This window comes from Theobroma cacao, chromosome 6 (assembly GCF_000208745.1).
Source record: "Theobroma cacao cultivar B97-61/B2 chromosome 6, Criollo_cocoa_genome_V2, whole genome shotgun sequence".
Lineage (NCBI taxonomy): Eukaryota > Viridiplantae > Streptophyta > Magnoliopsida > Malvales > Malvaceae > Theobroma > Theobroma cacao.
In genome coordinates this window covers 1922462-1939730 of record NC_030855.1, presented here as the reverse complement: position 1 = coordinate 1939730, position 17269 = coordinate 1922462, and the positions used below count along the sequence as shown (strand labels likewise).

Sequence of the window (17269 nt, the reverse complement as noted above, 5' to 3'; positions counted from 1 at the left end):
GCCTCTCAGCCTTTGGTTTTACAAGTTGGAACAAAACCAGTGTTACTAGTGACCTTGTAACTTTTGCAGTGCTTTTAGAATCTGATTTCTGCATTGAGTTTCGAATACACCTAGTCCTTTCTTTTCTTGAATGTAGTCTTTTTCTCTTCTTCATAAATGCCTTTTATTTGTAATTGATGCCTTCAGATACTCTTTAATTTCTTGCTTCATTATTGGGAAAAAAAAAAGAAGAAAATGAGTGAGAGACATTTTGTTGTTCAGTTTATCCTCAAAGAGTTGAGCTGCAATTCATATTGTATATGGTCAGTCTTGTGCTAAAGAATCTTTGTGGTGCACAAACTCTAGGCAAAGATTATGCTTCTTTATACTGCAACAAGTTTCTATCATCCATTGAAGATATAGAACTGTTTTCTAATGATTTTATTATAAACTTGGTAAACTTAATTATCAAATTGGTTGCCTTTTTAACTCTTGGGTTTCTATGCACTGAATCTATTCCGAGTCAGCTTGAATTGAAGACAATTAAGGATGTCAATGGTTAGGGTATTTAATATTTTTAAAATTTCTTATTCCAAATTTCATTAATTGGTAAGGAACTCGAATTTTATAATTATTCGGATAAAATTTGAAAATGTTATTTATATTTGTATCATAATATTTTAGACATTACTCTTTAAATATCCAAATTCGTTAATTGCTTGATTAATCAAGTGAAACATGAAAAAAATGTCTTGGAAATATATTGATCAATAAGACAAACATGAAATCGGGCAGTAATTAATATATTTTAGTAAATGAAACATATGCAACTGAATGAGATGGGATCTCTCTGTTATTGTCTTTTTTGGAACTTTCTTAATAAATAGTCTTGTCCTATCCAACTCGGCGAGTTAGGTTAGCCAAAGCCAATGGGAGATGACGGAGGGCAAAAAAGAGACAATCGGTGGATTTTTCAATGAAGGTCAATTAAAAGTTTTGAATCATAGCATCTTGTGGTCATTATTCTTCTACCCTTCCTTACTGGAAAAGCTCTCCCAAGTGACTAGTACTATATAATCCAATCGGAGTCGTTAGCCTCATCGATATCAGATTTTCCTCTTCCAGGTGTCTTAGTGAAGATGATCAGAGCAGTGACCCTTTTGCTCCCCTTGACTTTCATCTTCTTCACCGTAGCAGATGCTACGAGGATCCTTCCACTGCCTCAGCTTCAGCCTCAGCCTCAGCCTGTCAAATCCCTCAAGATCAATGCTTCCCAGGTATGATTGATTCCCACTTTTTCTACTGCTTTTCAGACTGATTCCACACATATGTTTTGACAATTGACATCCACCCCATGCCTGCGAACATCTTTGAGCAGAAGATTGTTCCTTAGTGAGAGTTTCTTATGAGCAAAATCTTGCCAGGAATCTTCAATGTTACAAATTTGCCTGTTTATGAAATTTCCAGGAAATCTTCCCGAAGCAAAGACTGTGTGAGGGAAAAGACAAACAGTGTCAGTTTTTCATGGTGTACTGTTTGGGATGGTTTTATTTTTAACTATTTTACATTGCTTTATTCATAGGATGTGGGGAGCTGCTCTTACACAGTGTCAATAAGGACAAGCTGTTCGTCGACCTCCTATACACGAGATCAGATCAGTCTTGCGTTTGGTGATGCTTATGGCAATCAGGTATGGTGTCCATGATCTTTAACATACTTAAGGCACACATATACATAAATTGTCCTTGATGATTCAGATTTGAACATTGGCATGGCGATTACTTACACCCTTTTGTAGGAGAATCATGAAATTAGTAGAAGGGCGTTTTGTCAAATGAAATCTTGTTTTGGATGATCAGGTTTATGCACCGAGGCTGGATGATCCATATTCAAGGACATTTGAGAGGTGTTCTACTGATACATTTCAAATAAAGGGCCCCTGCACATACCAAGTTTGCTCTCTGTACCTCTATAGGAGTGGAAATGATGGATGGAAACCAGAGAGTGTGACTGTCTATGGCTACTATACCAAGTCTGTCACATTTTATTACAACACTTTTATTCCTTATGGGGTTTGGTATGGCTTCAATCTGTGTAATGGGGGGGCTTCTGCATCTTCATGAACAATGTAAACATGTGGGGTTCTTGCTGATGTTAAAGAGTCACTTTGGGGTGTTTTGCTGCTGTGATTTCTTGTAAACTTATTCAGGTCTGTCAGAGATTTGAAACATATATTGGAGAAATAATAATCCTTGTTAATGAATGTGTTTTTTTTGGTAAAGGAGGATTTATCCTAAAAGAAAGAGGCTAGATTCTATACAAGTCATGTATGGACAGAGCTAACTGAATATTTATTGCTTTCAGGTGCTCACAGCCTGTCTGTTGGGCAAAATTGGAGGTCTTCTTAAAAAGACTGAAAAGCTAATGAAATTGACAATGACAATTGCACCAGGCAGTCAGGAACACACCTGTGTTTCATACATCCTGGAAATTGGGTATAGATGAATATAGAAAACGGATTTGTGTCAATAAAAAATAAATGAATTTTAAATATATAAATAAAAATTTCTTTCATTTAATAAAATATATTTTTTAAATTGAAAATATGAATTCTTAATAATGATTTACAAATCCATTTAATTTTTTACTTATACAAAATCTCCTCTGAGAGATTTTGACAGGTTCGCATTAACATAAGTCTTTTTTTTTTTTATGGATGAAAAATTAATGTGAGAGATATTGACAGGTTTACATTAAGATGAGTCTTTTTTTTTTTTATATGGATGAAAAAATTAGTATAATGATGTCACGGATTTCGTATTAATAACTTGCAATAGCTCTTATGTCAAAATGCATCACACATTTCAAATAGGTAAGGGATGAATTTTAAGCTTATAAACATAAATGTTGAACAAGTTAATTGTTTGAGAGTAACCATTTGAAGAGAGACTAATGATCATTCAATTAAAGAAAATTTAATTAAGTTTTTATTTTTTTGATCACATTTAATTAAGTTTTTAAATTTTTATTTTGAATCAAATAAATCATTATTATTAATCAAAATGTTTATGGTTATTTATATTTACATGGCATTAACATGACGTTACTGTAGAAAGGCGAAAAATATCACATGATTATATTATCATGTCATATTAACGTGTTATGTCATTATTAATTATGATATATCAAATATGTCATATTATCAATAATTATAATATGTTAGCATATTACGTTAACGCGATAAGATATAAAATAATAAATGATATTTTGACTAAGTTAATTTTTAAATTTATTTAACTTAAAAGAAAAATATAAAAATTTATTTAACTCAAAATAAAAAATATAAAAACTTAATTAAATATAATTAAAATATAATGACATAACCAGAGTATGAGTAGAAGCGTATGGGATGTCACAACTCATTGTGATTTTGTTTATCAGATTGCTGATGAGGGAATCAACATTTGAATAATAATGTAGTTGTAATTTTCTGATTGATATTAGTTTTATGATGAGAATGAGTCCACCTTGGCATTACTTCTTTTGGAACTTTGAAAGAAACATTATCTTTTTCAGTTTGGGAGTTAATTCCTGTGTTTCAGGAATTGTTGGTTGAGATTCTGCCTCGGAAATGAAAATAAATCAAAAGAGAAATGGCATTGGATATGAATGATTGAACATGATCAAATTCAGATAAAAATATAATGATTTATTTATTTATTTTTAAATAATTAAAAAGTTTTTTAGATATTATACCAAAAAATATATATAATATCTTTCTTAATTCCCCCAAGTACCCCTCCTCTATAGTCAAGTACTTGAACATAGTGAGGCCAATTCCGTCATTCACAATTTATTTTCTTCATTTTCTAATATCACCCCCTCTTTCTTTTCAAACCCTAGATCCAGGGTTTTATTTCAGCATCTCCCTCTCTCCCTGTCCCTCTTTAATTTTTTTCAAATTTTTTTCCTTTTTTTTTTCTACATCTCCAAACCTAAAGAGGAAGAACAAAACCCATTTTTGTTCGAAGCTGAAAGGTAAGAGTTCTTCAACATTTTTTTTCTTATTTTTTAGTGTTTCAAATGCTGCAAAATTTCATAAACCCTAATTCTGAATTTGCAAATAAAGTTTGATTTTTATTTTATTTTATTTTGGTTGAAAAGGATGGGTGAAATAAAGGACAACGACGCTTACGAGGAAGAGCTTCTGGACTACGAAGAAGAAGATGAAAAAGCCCCTGACTCGGTCTCCGCTAAGGCCGCTGATTCTGCCAAGAAGTTAGTCTTTTCCACCTTATATGTATAGTTTTTTGAATAATATTTTGAGTGTAACATGCTTTTTAACTGTAAAAGGCTGCGTGTATGTATTTTGTAAATCTCATTTTAGGTAATATGGTTGATTGTATACCTTATCTAATTAAGTACGTTGGATTTGGTCGAAGCTTAGCTCTTCATAGTTGTTATTTTGCTTCACTTTCTTTATATATATGTCATTTTTTTTCAACAGAAAATGTGGATTAAGTGCGCATGTTGTTTTTTATATTGTGAAGGTGATTAAGTGATTTCATTTTTGACTTGTAGTTGAAATTTATTTTGTAATACTCTTGATGCCATTTCCATATAGATGTAACTTTTGGTGTTGCTCTGTAAACAGTTTGGTTGTTTTGCTGTTGTTGTGCTGGGTCTAATTTTAATTTGTTTCTTGGTTGTCTATGTGGTGTAGGGGGTATGTTGGAATTCACAGTTCGGGATTCAGAGACTTCCTGCTGAAACCAGAGCTGCTTCGCTCTATTGTGGATTCTGGATTTGAACATCCATCCGAAGGCAAACTTTTAAACTCATGTCTTGCTTTAACATTTGTGAATTCCTTGAATTTATGTCATGTTGTTTTTCTTGCTTTCAGTGACTTAGAATGGTGGGTTGTATGCGAGTTTGATGTATTATTTTCATTTACTCTTCTAGAGACTGCTTTTGGATGAAATATTGATTGTTACAGGATATCATTTGTATTAAATTTGGAATAGTTTTCCTTGAAGCAATATTTGTGCAACCTCATATCGGTTCACTTTGCCTATTTTGATTTATCACTTTGTCTTAGGCTGAGTTTAATTTATTCTTGCATGTGAATCTTCAATTTTATCGTCGCTTTACTCTTTTTTTGCCATTGTTCTATCATGTTTTCTATGGTTCATTTGAAGTCTTTTTTAACTAATTGGGCTTTTAAATTATCTTTAATAATTAATTTATGTTAAGTTTATTTGGATTTGTTTATGGCTAAATATACAGCTTGCTCTAGTTATTTTGCAATCAAGTTTCATCTACTTTGCCTGATTCATTCATTCTGGGCATGCGTGTTCTCGGCTTCTAACTTGTTCAAGATTTTATTATTCAGGTAATCACTACTTCTATATACATCATTTGGACAAGAAAACTAGTTTGGTAACCTTTCCGTTAAAGGATCTGGAAGAACAATTATAATTTACTGAGGGTTCGTCCACTGCAATTTTATTTGCTTCTTCACCAGTTCAACATGAGTGCATCCCTCAAGCTATTCTGGGAATGGATGTCATTTGCCAAGCAAAATCTGGGATGGGGAAAACAGCTGTTTTTGTTCTATCAACTCTTCAGCAAATCGAGCCAGTTGCTGGTCAAGTTGCGGCTCTTGTTCTATGCCATACAAGAGAATTAGCTTACCAGGTATGTTTTAGAGACTTGTATTTGTTGATTGAAATTAGCATTCCAGTTGAGGTGTTGTAGTGCCAAACAATTTTCATCTTTGGGTTACTTTTTATTAAGATATTCTCTGTGTTTTGACAGATTTGCCACGAGTTTGAGAGGTTCAGTACTTATTTGCCAGATATTAAAGTTTCTGTCTTCTATGGTGGTGTCAATATCAAGGTTCACAAGGATTTGCTAAAGAATGAATGTCCCCATATTGTTGTTGGAACACCTGGAAGGATATTGGCTCTTGCTAGGGATAAAGATCTTAGTTTGAAGAACGTGAGGCATTTTATACTTGATGAATGTGACAAGATGCTTGAGTCACTTGGTATGCTTTCAAATTTCCATAAATCTACTGAAGATGTACTTTTTATCTGGCACTTCTTTTATTTTATTGTCCATCATCATCATTTTTTTTTTCATTGTACAGACATGAGGAGAGATGTGCAAGAGATCTTCAAGATGACCCCACATGATAAGCAAGTTATGATGTTTTCAGCTACACTTAGCAAGGAAATTCGACCTGTGTGCAAAAAATTTATGCAAGATGTAAGTACTCCGCTTCTTTTGTAATTTCGGATCCCATTGTATCATTTTTTATACTCTTACTTTATGTCGGTAATATGTTGTTCTGGTATGTACCTCTTGTCAATTGCAGGGATATTATAATTTTGGAACTTGAATTGCTTCTATTAATTTTACAGTACATTAAATAACTTCCTGCTAGATAGCTGTTGGTGTTTTGAAATTTATTATTTCTAAATTCTACTCTCTCATTTAAAGGATTGAAGTCTTATATTTGTGGTTGCTTTGTTTTTGCTGCTGGTGCTGGGTTGTGGTAGAAAGATAATCCGAATTGGTTGGTTTTTCTTTTTTTTTTTTTTTTTTTTTTTTTTTTTTTGCTGCAGCCAATGGAAATTTATGTTGATGATGAAGCCAAGTTGACTCTTCATGGTCTGGTACAGGTATGCATACAGCTAAGCCACTGCTTTTGTATGGGCTTTGTTTGAATTTGAAGGAAGAGAAGGTAAAGGAGATGGAGATGAGCTTCTCTCTTTTGTTTCGATAATTTTTTATGGACAGGGAGGGCTTTGGATGTACCCCTTTAAAACCTCATTTTTTTAAACCTTCAAATTAGGAGGATTTGCGAAGGAAGGTTCCTCTTTGAGAAATTTTGATTGGAAAGAGAATGTTGCCCTTTATTTAACATTTCCATTTGACATATAAAGGACATGGTAGTAGAACAGTAAGTTGCCATTTTTTTTCCACTCCTTAAATGAACAAGTTTGTAATGTACTCCTTCCTTTCCTTTCCCATTGTTTTCTTAGCATCCAAACAAGGGGAATTGGATTGTTGTTTTCCCCAACTTTCCCACTTACCTGACCCTTGCAATTCCTATATAGTCTCACTGTTTTATGCTTTGCTTTTTGTACTTTCTTCTTAGTCTTTGGCTTTCACTGGATTCACTACTCTCGGAAAGCCTTTTGACAACCTTACTAATAGAAAGGGGAAAGATGCACTCAATCCGTAATTTTGTTTACCTATGCAGCATTATATTAAATTGGGTGAGTTAGAGAAAAATCGCAAGTTGAATGACCTCCTTGATGCCTTGGATTTCAACCAAGTAGTCATTTTTGTTAAAAGTGTGAGCAGAGCAGCTGAGCTCAACAAGTTACTGGTGGAGTGCAATTTCCCCTCTATTTGCATCCACTCTGGAATGTCCCAGGAAGAAAGGTATGAGTTCCCTGATATTTGGTGGGCTGGGTGAAGTATCACTTTATCTATGTCTATTCATTTAGTTTTGGCATGTCAACTTTCTTTGTGGTATCAATGCTTGGTTTTTTGCATTGTGTTTGCATTGGTGTAATAGTGAATTAAGAAGAGTTAATACTTCAGGGAAGTTTCTTCTAATTTGTTCCTTTTTTGGTTTTATATGTGGTTTTCTGATGTATTGCCTTCTTTTAAGTATTATATGTTACTTGCAGGTATGTGTGCTTTGTAAGAATAAACGGCATTATTTGTTGTGTTCTTTTGCATTTGGTTTGAAATTGTGAATCTATGACATGTCCATGAAGTTTTTGTATAAAAAGGATGCTTATATCATGACTTAACTGTTTATATGTAGTCTGTTAGCTATAGTTGTGTCTGCTGCATCATTTCTGCCATTTTGGAAGTTCTTAATTCCTAAAGCTATTGTTTCCCTAGCCCTGATCACCATTTGGTGAAAAGGGTGTTAATCTTTATGACAATAGTGCTGATGTCAATAAAGTTGATGACAGGTTCATGAACATGGATATGTTAGCTTAGGTATCAACATTCAATGGTTTTCTTTTAGCATGGAAAAAGTTCTTTATGGAATGGGCTTCTGGGGTCATATCTTTATGCTTGTGAATTTGTGTCCTTTCTCTCTTTAGCTGTAGAAACTATGTTGGCAGTGGCTGACTCTGTTTGATTTATGTTTTTTAAAGGTTGACACGATATAAGAGTTTCAAGGAGGGGCACAAAAGAATTCTTGTGGCAACAGATTTAGTTGGAAGGGGAATTGATATTGAGCGTGTGAACATTGTAATCAACTATGACATGCCAGACTCTGCTGATACCTACTTGCACAGGGTAAGTTCTGTTTTTATATTGCAATCGAACCAAAGTCATGTTGACCTTGACTTTCTATTCTTTTTCTGTGAGTTCTCTGTTAATGCAGGTGGGTAGAGCTGGTAGATTTGGCACCAAGGGTCTTGCAATTACGTTTGTCTCATCTTCATCTGACTCTGATGTCCTGAATCAGGTTTTACAGGGCTTTCTGTTTTTAATGCCATATTTATCTCCTTTTGTTTCTCTTTCTTCATTTAATTTAACTCTTTAGTCTCTTTTGTCATATAACTATTGCTACTTTGATGGTTTCAGGTTCAGGCAAGGTTTGAGGTGGATATAAAGGAGCTTCCTGAGCAAATTGATACTTCTACATACAGTAAGATCACCTTGTGCTTTGTGATATTGTACTTAGTATGATTGATGGCAATTGTGGGTAATGATTTTCTTCATGCATTACATTAATGGATGTTGACTGTTTTAGACTAATGAATAGTAATTACAGTTTTCTTGGCATAACTCATTTAAAATTATGGTTTCTAGTGTACAAGTTTCATCCCAATGTAAGTTTGCGTATGGTTATAAGTGGTTTGAGGAAAACCATAAAGATATGAAGTGGATTGTTGGAATTTTCTGTTTCTAATTTCTGCCACTGGCTATTCTATACTTGTTGGATGTATATGATCAAGTATCATAAAATGTGTTTCATTTGCTTCCAACTTTCCCCTTGGTATTTCCTTTTCCGGCCCTACCTCACTATCTTTCCTTCTTGTGTAGTGCCTTCATGATTGACGTTCTTGGTGTTAGAGATCGAAGCGATTTGGCTGATTTAGAGTTTCTGGCGATAAAGGGGGTGTGCCGGAACTTGATTAATTGTTGTAAACTCTAGGGTGTTTCTGTTTAAGCTTAATGTTACTAGGTGAAAAGAAACATCTGCTCAACTTATTATCATCATTTTTGTTTTCTAGTACACTGTTGCTCACGTTAATTATGATGGTTGGACTGTAATCTGTATTACAGTTGGTGGATTGAAGTTAAAATCCCTCCTAATAGTGAAATTTTTCTGTCACCTGGAAAATTTTTTCGATGTTTTCATCAATGAGTCTATTGTTGGTTTTGGATTTTGTTTATCATCTGTATATTATAAAGCCTAAGTTTCTATCTAGATTCTGAGATAGGGAGGGTGAGATATATTCGATGAGGATCGCCTCTAACTTCAGACTTGACAATTTTTGTATGCGTAATCGTGTTATGTTTACCAAAATTCTGAAGAAATGGATACGATTATTACATGTTATACAAATGCGATTAGCATGTTTATTAAATAAGTTGGATTAATGGATGCTTTTATGGCATGTTGCACACTATGATTAATTCGTTCATTAAACAAGTTAGATTAAAATTTATATAATACAAAAAATTCATATAAACATATTTAATTTGTTTAAATGAGTATCATAAATAGATTAAACAAGTTATGTTATAGGAACTAAATTAAATGTGTTGTATGGGGATTAAGTAGTTAAGTTGGTTTAAACCGTTTAATACAATTATTATGTTTTAAACACGTTACGCATTTAAGGTATGAAACATGATAATTTTAAGTGTGAATTCGTTTAATATCATATTGTTATCTTATCATTTTAACGAGTTATGTTCAAAGTTATCAAACCTATTTAGTACCACATTTTTTTAAAAAGAAAAATAAAACCAGCAGATGTATACCTTGAATTTGGAATTATAGTTGTATTTCTCCCATCAATTCAAACCTTAATTAATTGTTAAAAATAAATGTTCTTTGATTTTTTGAGGTAGATTCTTAAAAGGTTTCAGTTTAAGAATCGATAATGTCAGATCACAGATTACATGATGCATCTTCACAACTTTGTCTCCACCTTCTTCTAATGAACAAGCACCAACTAATAAGAGAATTAATCAATGTCAGCTCTACTTATGCCATCACATTCATCCACACGCCCTCACAAAGCCAATACTCTATTTAGACTACTTTGTCTAATATGATAATCTTTGGGGGTACAAACTGCAATACCAGAAGCAACATCTCATTGTCTGTGGCAAGGCTAGATACCATAACTGAACTTGAAAAGCAAAGATACAGCTATTGTCCCATTCTTGCAAAAGGCCCAACCAGGCAGTCAGTACTGTTATGCAATGCTATTAATTACTTTAAAACATATATGGAAACTTGAGTGGGATCATAAAAAACTTTTCTGGTTTCCACCATGAAGACAGTATTACTGAAGGTGGCTTCTCTCAATTATATACTTATATTTTAGCTAAAATGCAATAGCAAATGATGGTAATCAGGTTTTTGCCACCCATAAATGCTTGTGTATATGGCTTAACCATGCATGATGTCCAATTAAGGAGTTGTTTCCTTCCAAAACCATCAAACAATCACCTTAAATAGCTTTTGTCTCTTCATCAGCATTCTACCCTTCCTGTGTCCTGCACACAAAAATTGTTGTCATCCATGTCTTTACGTACCATGGTAGGATTAAGGCTGCTTTAATCTAAACCCCAACTTACTGATTGGAGATATGTCTGACATTCTTATATCATTCACTTTTCGCAGGATCCATCATCAACTGCATATGTTACTTGCCTGGTCTCAATAATCGCAATTTGTATCAGTGCAAATGCACAGCAAAATGTGTTCAACGTTCAAAGTTATGGAGCTGCTGGCAATGGCATCACTGATGATTCCTTGGTAATTTGCAGATATGTACAAGCTGCTGTTAATATCATTTGGGTACTGATTACTACTGATTTTCTAACATTTTTCGAATGCAGGCGTTCATGAAGGCATGGAAGGATACATGTGGTGCTGGAACAGGCATTCCTACCATGATTATCCCCAAGGGGAAAATATTTTTGGTGAATCCCATAACATTCACAGGCCCCTGCAAGCCTAGCATAATCAATGTCAAGGTAGGTGACAATCAACAAAATTAAACTATAACAGATTCCAGTAGTACTTGAAACGTTTTCCTAGCAATAACATGAATGAATTAGAATGTGAGATATAAGAATAGATAATATGATCTACAGTTCTGCAGGGTTAATGTTCTTCTGCATATTCAAATTTCTTGCAGTTATCAGGAACCATTGTAGCACCCAATGGTCCTGATCAATGGAAGGCAGCTGATCTGTCAACATGGTTAGCCTTTCAGGACGTAAATGGTCTAACTATTGATGGCCCTGGCACGATGGACGGGAGTGGCAAAGGCTGGTGGGATCGCTCATGCAAACTTCATCCTGGTCATCAGGTATACTTCAACATCTATACTTCCTGTAAGATTAATTACTTTTTTTTTCTACTTTTTTTCGATCTCCATTTCTGATTGCTGAACTTCTCTGCAGGGATGCATCAGACTAGCACCAACGGTGAGCATGCACGTTTCTTGGTACTTGGTAGTATAAGTCATTTTGTGAGACTAGCATTGAGTCAGGAAATACTGTTACTTTTCTCTAGCTTTTGATCGATACTAAATATTGTTCTCAAAGATATTTAGACAAGAAAAATTGCTGCCTGGGGTGGTTAGCTTAGTATAAAAGAACAGTATGACTCCGATTCCAGGATTTGTTACTACATCTCTATCTGTCATTATCAGCCTTCGTTTTGCAAAAATGGCAGGTTAGCTGTATACTATATTCTTCTTTGCAGGTACTCAAATTTGCCAGATGCAACAATATTCACATGAGCAATATTAAGTTTCAAAACAGCCCTCAAACGCATGTGCTGGTGTTGGGATGCCAAGATGTTGACTTCGGATTCTTGACTGTACAAGCTCCTGGAACAAGCCCCAACACTGACGGGATACATATTCAGATTTCTCGTAATGTATCCATTCACAATTCACAAATTGGTGATGGTAAGTTTGACTGCTGCATGTAAATGCTTTGAGCTAAATTGCAAAACCAAGTTTCTACAAGGGAAAAATGGGCATATATGGCTTTCCAAACTGAATGTAAAACGCTGTGCAACTGCTTTTCTCTGTGTTGATGGACTCGTATTCCTTTGTGTTTCCTTGCTTAACGTTTTCCATTGTCGATGGAACAGGAGATGATTGTATCTCCATAGGTGATTTGACCTCTGACATCAACATCACTAACATTAATTGTGGTCCTGGTCATGGTGTGAGGTAACAGACCTATATCTAATCTCACTCTAATACACAATTGATGTGAAATTTAAGACTTTCTTTTGAGACTTTGACATCCTTCCTCACAGTCCATATTAACTTATGGTGTGAACACTTAAATACTAAGTCTCACTATAATATACAGCCATTTGAGATTCACGACTTCCTCTGAGATAGTGAACCCAGCATAGCATGCATGAAATCTACTCTTATATTCTTGTTTGAGACTTAGAAACGTGATAAATTTCTGTGTCCTTGACACATCTTGTCCTAATTTCTACAAAATGAAAGCAAATCTAATATCTCCTGTTAATGTCCCTGGATATGTAACAGCATTGGAAGCCTAGGAAAGGATGGACGGGAGGCTCAAGTAAAGAATATTAACGTGAGGGGAGTAAATTTCCGACGGACAACTAATGGGGTACGAATCAAGACATGGCAGGTATGGAAATGTGTAGCAAAATGAAAACCCGAATACTTACTTCAACAGCTTGGCCATGGCTGCTGATGACTTTTCGAAATCATGAGCTTCTTAAGTTGAATTTGTATTTGTTCTGCAGACAGGCAGAGGTGTAGTTGAGAATGTATCTTTCTCAAACATGAACTTCACAGCAGTGGAAAATCCAATTATCATTGATCAGTTCTACTGTGATGTTCCGAATTCATGTAGGAAAACGGTAAGACAGACAGACCTTTCGACCAATTCAATATTTACATAGATGAGCTCGTAAAATTACAATGTCTAATAGAGTTATATAGAAGCAGCAGCATCGGCATCTTCCAGCAACAGAAGCACCAGCAAGAGAGTTATAGAGATCGATCCATATTGGACAGAAACCAAGAGATCACTTACTCCTCGCTAGAGATCAATCCCTTAAGGATTAAGCCATCGATCCACAATGTATAGAAACCAAGAAATCACTCACCACACTACCCCGTTAGGGATCAATCCCAGTAGCTCTCCTGCTGAGTTCCTGCTGTTGCTGTTGCTGATGCTTCTGCTGCTGCTGCTGCTGCTGCTGCTGCTTCTATACAAGCTAGACAGAAAATGCTGAGCTTGTAAAGATTAATGCCAAGTGCTTTTTGCACAGAACACTGGAGTTCATATCAATGGTGTGCTCTACTCTCAACTATATGGGACATCAAGAACACAAGTGGCAATCAATCTGAATTGCAGCGACAATTTTCCTTGCACGGGCATTACATTAGAGAACATTCAGTTGGCCTCAGCAACTCGAGGAGGGCATTTGGTTTCTAGCTGCAACAATGCCATTGGAGTGAGTAGAGGAATTGTAGAGCCAAAATCCTGTCTCCCAAACATAATTTAAGGGACACTATGGTTTGTAGCAGGCCTTTTTAATTTTCATCGTTCAAATAATGCCTCTACCTTTCATGTAAACTTGTATTAACTTTTCATAAATGTTGATTTGATTCGAGGTAATTTCTTCGTAAATTTTTTATTTAAGTCTTTTTATGAACTAAAACAAGCATTTAGGAGTAGAGCTCGATTTTTGAAACTTTTGCCTTCTTTGAATATCGATTTTTAAAATTATTTTCAATTTCAAATAACTCTTTTTATTTGTAATAATGAGATTTAATAAATTTAAATAAATAATACTTTACAAGTTAGTGTGAATCGTGATAATTAATTATAATAATATTAAGAAAATTAATTTAATGTTAGATTTTCATAATTTAAATGTGAATTGATCTTAATGAGTCCAAGCTTGATTTGAAATTTAAATTAAGCAAAAATATATATTAATTTTTAATATTTTTAAAATTTAAATTAATTTAAAAAAATTAATAAAATACAAAATAATTGAAGGAAAGGCGAGTGGAAAAAGAAAGGGAAAGTTGTGAGGCAAGCAATTAGCAACCCAATCAATTCCTGACATTAACAGCACATTCGAGGGTAAAAGCCCAAATCCGAAGACAATAGGAACGCCGACGAGCAGAGAACGAAATCGAGAGAAGAGAATGGGGAAGCCACTTGGACCGACGGGGGAATTCTTCAGGAGGAGGGACGAGTGGAGGAAGCATCCGATGCTTAGCAATCAGCTACGGCATGCCACTCCGGGGCTGGGAATCGCCCTCGTGGCCTTCGGCATCTACCTGGTCGGAGAGCAGGTCTACAACAGGGTTTATGCGCCTTCATCCTCTCATCATCAGTCTCAATCTCATTGAGATCAGGTCTTTCCCCTGTTCTCTTTATATCTTGTCCGCTGCTTCCTTTTTCTCTGTTTCTTTGGAGGGTAGGATTGGAGTTTTTCTGAAATGTAAAATGGATCTCTCAAGAAACATTCTATTGCCTCTTCTGGGTTTTTTTTTTTAATTTGTTCTTAGTACTATTTTTATCTGCCTTTTGAATCCATTTGAGAAGGGATGCCTTGTTATTAGTTTGTTTCTGTGATATTTTGAGGGTTACATACTATAATCAGTGTTTAATCCTGTTAAATGTGGTTTGAAATTGCTGTTTAATCGATTGATGACTGTTCTGGGATATCTGTTATTGTTATGTGGAGTTATTTAGCCAATAAGCATGAAACTGAGACTGTTATCATCCTAATTAGAAGGGTTAATTACACCAAAATTTATCCTTCATCTCTCAATTGTTGCAATTTTCATCTTAAACTTTGAATAGATATAACAATGTCATCTTGCCATCAGGAATTTTTATGTGTTGTGGAAGAAATTGTCCAAATTCTCGCCATACAGCACAACCATTGTTTGTGGTTTGAGAAAGCAAATTGTAAATTGTCCATATCTGACACTATTTTCATTTTCATATTTCGTTTTTAAAATTGTTAAAAGTTTTCATCCCATAATTCTATTGTGTGTCGATGTTATCTGTAGAGCATCTAATTTAATTATAATCCAGAATAGGACCCTTTCTTGTAGTGAAGCATAAGTGTAGTGCAGAAGTAGAAACAATAAAAGGGAAACGGGGAAAAGGCTAAAATTGATGTATAAAACCAGAAAACTTGGGTTTAGGGTTGTAGAACTTCTAACAATTATGTCCAAGTATAACACAGCTGCCTAATGTGTCTATAAGACAATTTATACTAGGGTAAGACAGCTTTTAATTCCGACGCTTTGATACAAATAAGTCCTATCTAAGCCTAGCAATTCAAACTAAAATATCACATGCTAATCACACGACCTTAGTTACATAATTGGTAACCATTAACTAAAGTAAAACAGCACATGTCTAGCAAAATATATCAAGATAACTAAGATAAATTCAGGGATGCTTCTCATCACCAAGACATCATTCAAATGCATAACCAAGATTATTCAAATTCAAATGCTGTTATATTTACCTAAAATAATTTACCTCTTTGAAGATATGGATAAAGGATTCTAGGTTGTTAAAGTCAAGGACTAGGTTAGGTTCTCTAGGGTCAGGTGATGGAAAAGAATTGTGTTGATTAGGTCTAAGGAGAAATTTTGAATCGGAAAAAGATAACAAATAATGCAAAAGACAATAAAATCAAACAAAAGAAGGCGAAAGGTTCGAAGAATTCTTAGCATCTGGTGACATGGTGTTGATGTGTTAATGTTTATCCAATTTTTCAACTGTAATTGACAAAAAGTTAATATTGTCTTGCGTGATGCAAGTTTAGGGTGGAAATGTAAAATATTGAGATATTTTGTCATGAAAGTGAGAATATGATTAAAGTTTGAGAGCCCTTTTTGTAATTTACTCAAAACTTTTAATCCTTTAAACATCTATTTTTATACTATGGGATGATGAAGTGGACAATTTTATCCATCATAATAAATTCGTTAGATCATAGGATGTTTTGGCACTTATTTAGAGGTTGGGGTGGAAATGGCTATAACTGAAAGGCCTTTATGTGAGTAAAACTTTGGTGAAAATTAAAGGACCTTTATCATAATCTACTTAAAATTTTTAGAAGACATTTGGCTTACCACGTGGTCAGGTTGCTAGAATTTTGTTTTCCAAGTTGCCACATTTGGTTCAAAATATGACATTCCCATGGTAATGCTGATCATAACAACTCTATTGTCTTGAGTTTTGCTGAATTTTGTTGATCATAACCACTCTTTGTTGAAAGGGGTCTAAATTTTACACATTAGTGGCAGGCCTTGAGCTTCTTTTCGGGCTCTTGATAGTGCTGGTGATGTGGACAAAAGATCATCATAACAACTCTATTGTCTTGAATTTCTCTGATCATACTTAGAATGCAAATTGATTTTCAGCGGACAAACAATCTTGCAGGTGGGCGGTCAGTGGAAGAACGAAGTTTGGACATCCTCGCGTTTCAGTCTCCCTTCTGTAGTTTGCTGTAATAAGCTCCTTACTGACATAAAATGAATTGCTTTAAGTTTGAATATTGAACTTTTAGTGGAGCTGTTCTTTAGATGCTTGATCATTTTCCTCTTCATGTTGGTATGTCAAAATGTGGTGACCTTACTGTTACAAATGTGTTGGTTAATATGATTTTCCGACTTTCCATTGAAGTTATTTTACCATGTTTTAAAAAGAAAGATCTCTATTTAAGCTTGAATGGGTGGTTGGTTGGACTGCCTAAGTCCTCAGGCTTAGCAGGAGAGCAAGGTGGGGACTGAACGTGGTCAGTTGATCTGTTTCATTATTTCTGATATTTGCTACTTGTCCAAGCCCCTGTTTTGTTCCTTGTAATGCGGACTTGAAAGTAGAGAAAAATGAGGGTTAAGGAACATACAGGATGCGTCTGTTATGAACAAAATTTATATTCCAATAATTATTTACTTGTAAACATTACTTCTCATTAACTTCTCGTTTCTATTTATCATGAAACAAATAA

General features: G+C 34.6%; 4 protein-coding genes across 4 annotated transcripts; all 4 read left to right on the top strand.

Annotated features, from left to right (window-relative positions):
• LOC18595241 lies at window positions 964-2260 on the top strand. Its single transcript, XM_007023104.2, has 3 exons — window positions 964-1256; window positions 1562-1669; window positions 1839-2260. Exons 1-3 carry the CDS (start codon window positions 1119-1121, stop codon window positions 2100-2102), a joined length of 510 nt encoding a protein of 169 aa, XP_007023166.2. The 5' UTR covers window positions 964-1118; the 3' UTR covers window positions 2103-2260.
• On the top strand, window positions 3861-9384 carry LOC18595240 (DEAD-box ATP-dependent RNA helicase 56). Its single transcript, XM_007023101.2, has 12 exons — window positions 3861-4017; window positions 4144-4257; window positions 4703-4803; window positions 5504-5676; window positions 5797-6028; window positions 6131-6249; window positions 6609-6665; window positions 7250-7434; window positions 8169-8313; window positions 8402-8485; window positions 8605-8668; window positions 9067-9384. Exons 2-12 carry the CDS (start codon window positions 4145-4147, stop codon window positions 9075-9077), a joined length of 1284 nt encoding a protein of 427 aa, XP_007023163.1. The 5' UTR covers window positions 3861-4017; window position 4144; the 3' UTR covers window positions 9078-9384.
• LOC18595239 (polygalacturonase ADPG1) lies at window positions 10308-13783 on the top strand. The gene is made up of 10 exons (XM_018122746.1): window positions 10308-10448; window positions 10886-11020; window positions 11104-11241; window positions 11406-11579; window positions 11674-11697; window positions 11978-12185; window positions 12374-12455; window positions 12789-12897; window positions 13016-13132; window positions 13547-13783. Exons 1-10 carry the CDS (start codon window positions 10308-10310, stop codon window positions 13781-13783), a joined length of 1365 nt encoding a protein of 454 aa, XP_017978235.1.
• Window positions 14299-16947, top strand: LOC18595238 (NADH dehydrogenase [ubiquinone] 1 beta subcomplex subunit 3-B). The gene is made up of 2 exons (XM_018122557.1): window positions 14299-14648; window positions 16702-16947. The coding sequence occupies exon 1, from the start codon at window positions 14436-14438 to the stop codon at window positions 14640-14642; it is 207 nt and encodes a 68-aa protein (XP_017978046.1). The 5' UTR covers window positions 14299-14435; the 3' UTR covers window positions 14643-14648; window positions 16702-16947.

What these genes read in the sequence shown, in the direction of transcription:
- LOC18595239 (XM_018122746.1), top strand. Translation starts at nt 10,308, where the DNA reads ATGATAATCTTTGGGGGTACAAACTGCAATACCAGAAGCAACATCTCA. An exon ending in GCATCAGACTAGCACCAACG is followed by an intron (nt 11,698 to 11,977) that starts GTGAGCATGCAC and finishes TCTTCTTTGCAG; the next exon opens with GTACTCAAATTTGCCAGATG. An exon ending in CGAATTCATGTAGGAAAACG is followed by an intron (nt 13,133 to 13,546) that starts GTAAGACAGACA and finishes CTTTTTGCACAG; the next exon opens with AACACTGGAGTTCATATCAA.
- LOC18595241 (XM_007023104.2), top strand. Translation starts at nt 1,119, where the DNA reads ATGATCAGAGCAGTGACCCTTTTGCTCCCCTTGACTTTCATCTTCTTC. An exon ending in TCAAGATCAATGCTTCCCAG is followed by an intron (nt 1,257 to 1,561) that starts GTATGATTGATT and finishes CTTTATTCATAG; the next exon opens with GATGTGGGGAGCTGCTCTTA. An exon ending in GTGATGCTTATGGCAATCAG is followed by an intron (nt 1,670 to 1,838) that starts GTATGGTGTCCA and finishes TTGGATGATCAG; the next exon opens with GTTTATGCACCGAGGCTGGA.
- LOC18595238 (XM_018122557.1), top strand. Translation starts at nt 14,436, where the DNA reads ATGGGGAAGCCACTTGGACCGACGGGGGAATTCTTCAGGAGGAGGGAC.
- LOC18595240 (XM_007023101.2), top strand. Translation starts at nt 4,145, where the DNA reads ATGGGTGAAATAAAGGACAACGACGCTTACGAGGAAGAGCTTCTGGAC. An exon ending in GCCGCTGATTCTGCCAAGAA is followed by an intron (nt 4,258 to 4,702) that starts GTTAGTCTTTTC and finishes TATGTGGTGTAG; the next exon opens with GGGGTATGTTGGAATTCACA. An exon ending in ATTTGAACATCCATCCGAAG is followed by an intron (nt 4,804 to 5,503) that starts GCAAACTTTTAA and finishes CTTCTTCACCAG; the next exon opens with TTCAACATGAGTGCATCCCT.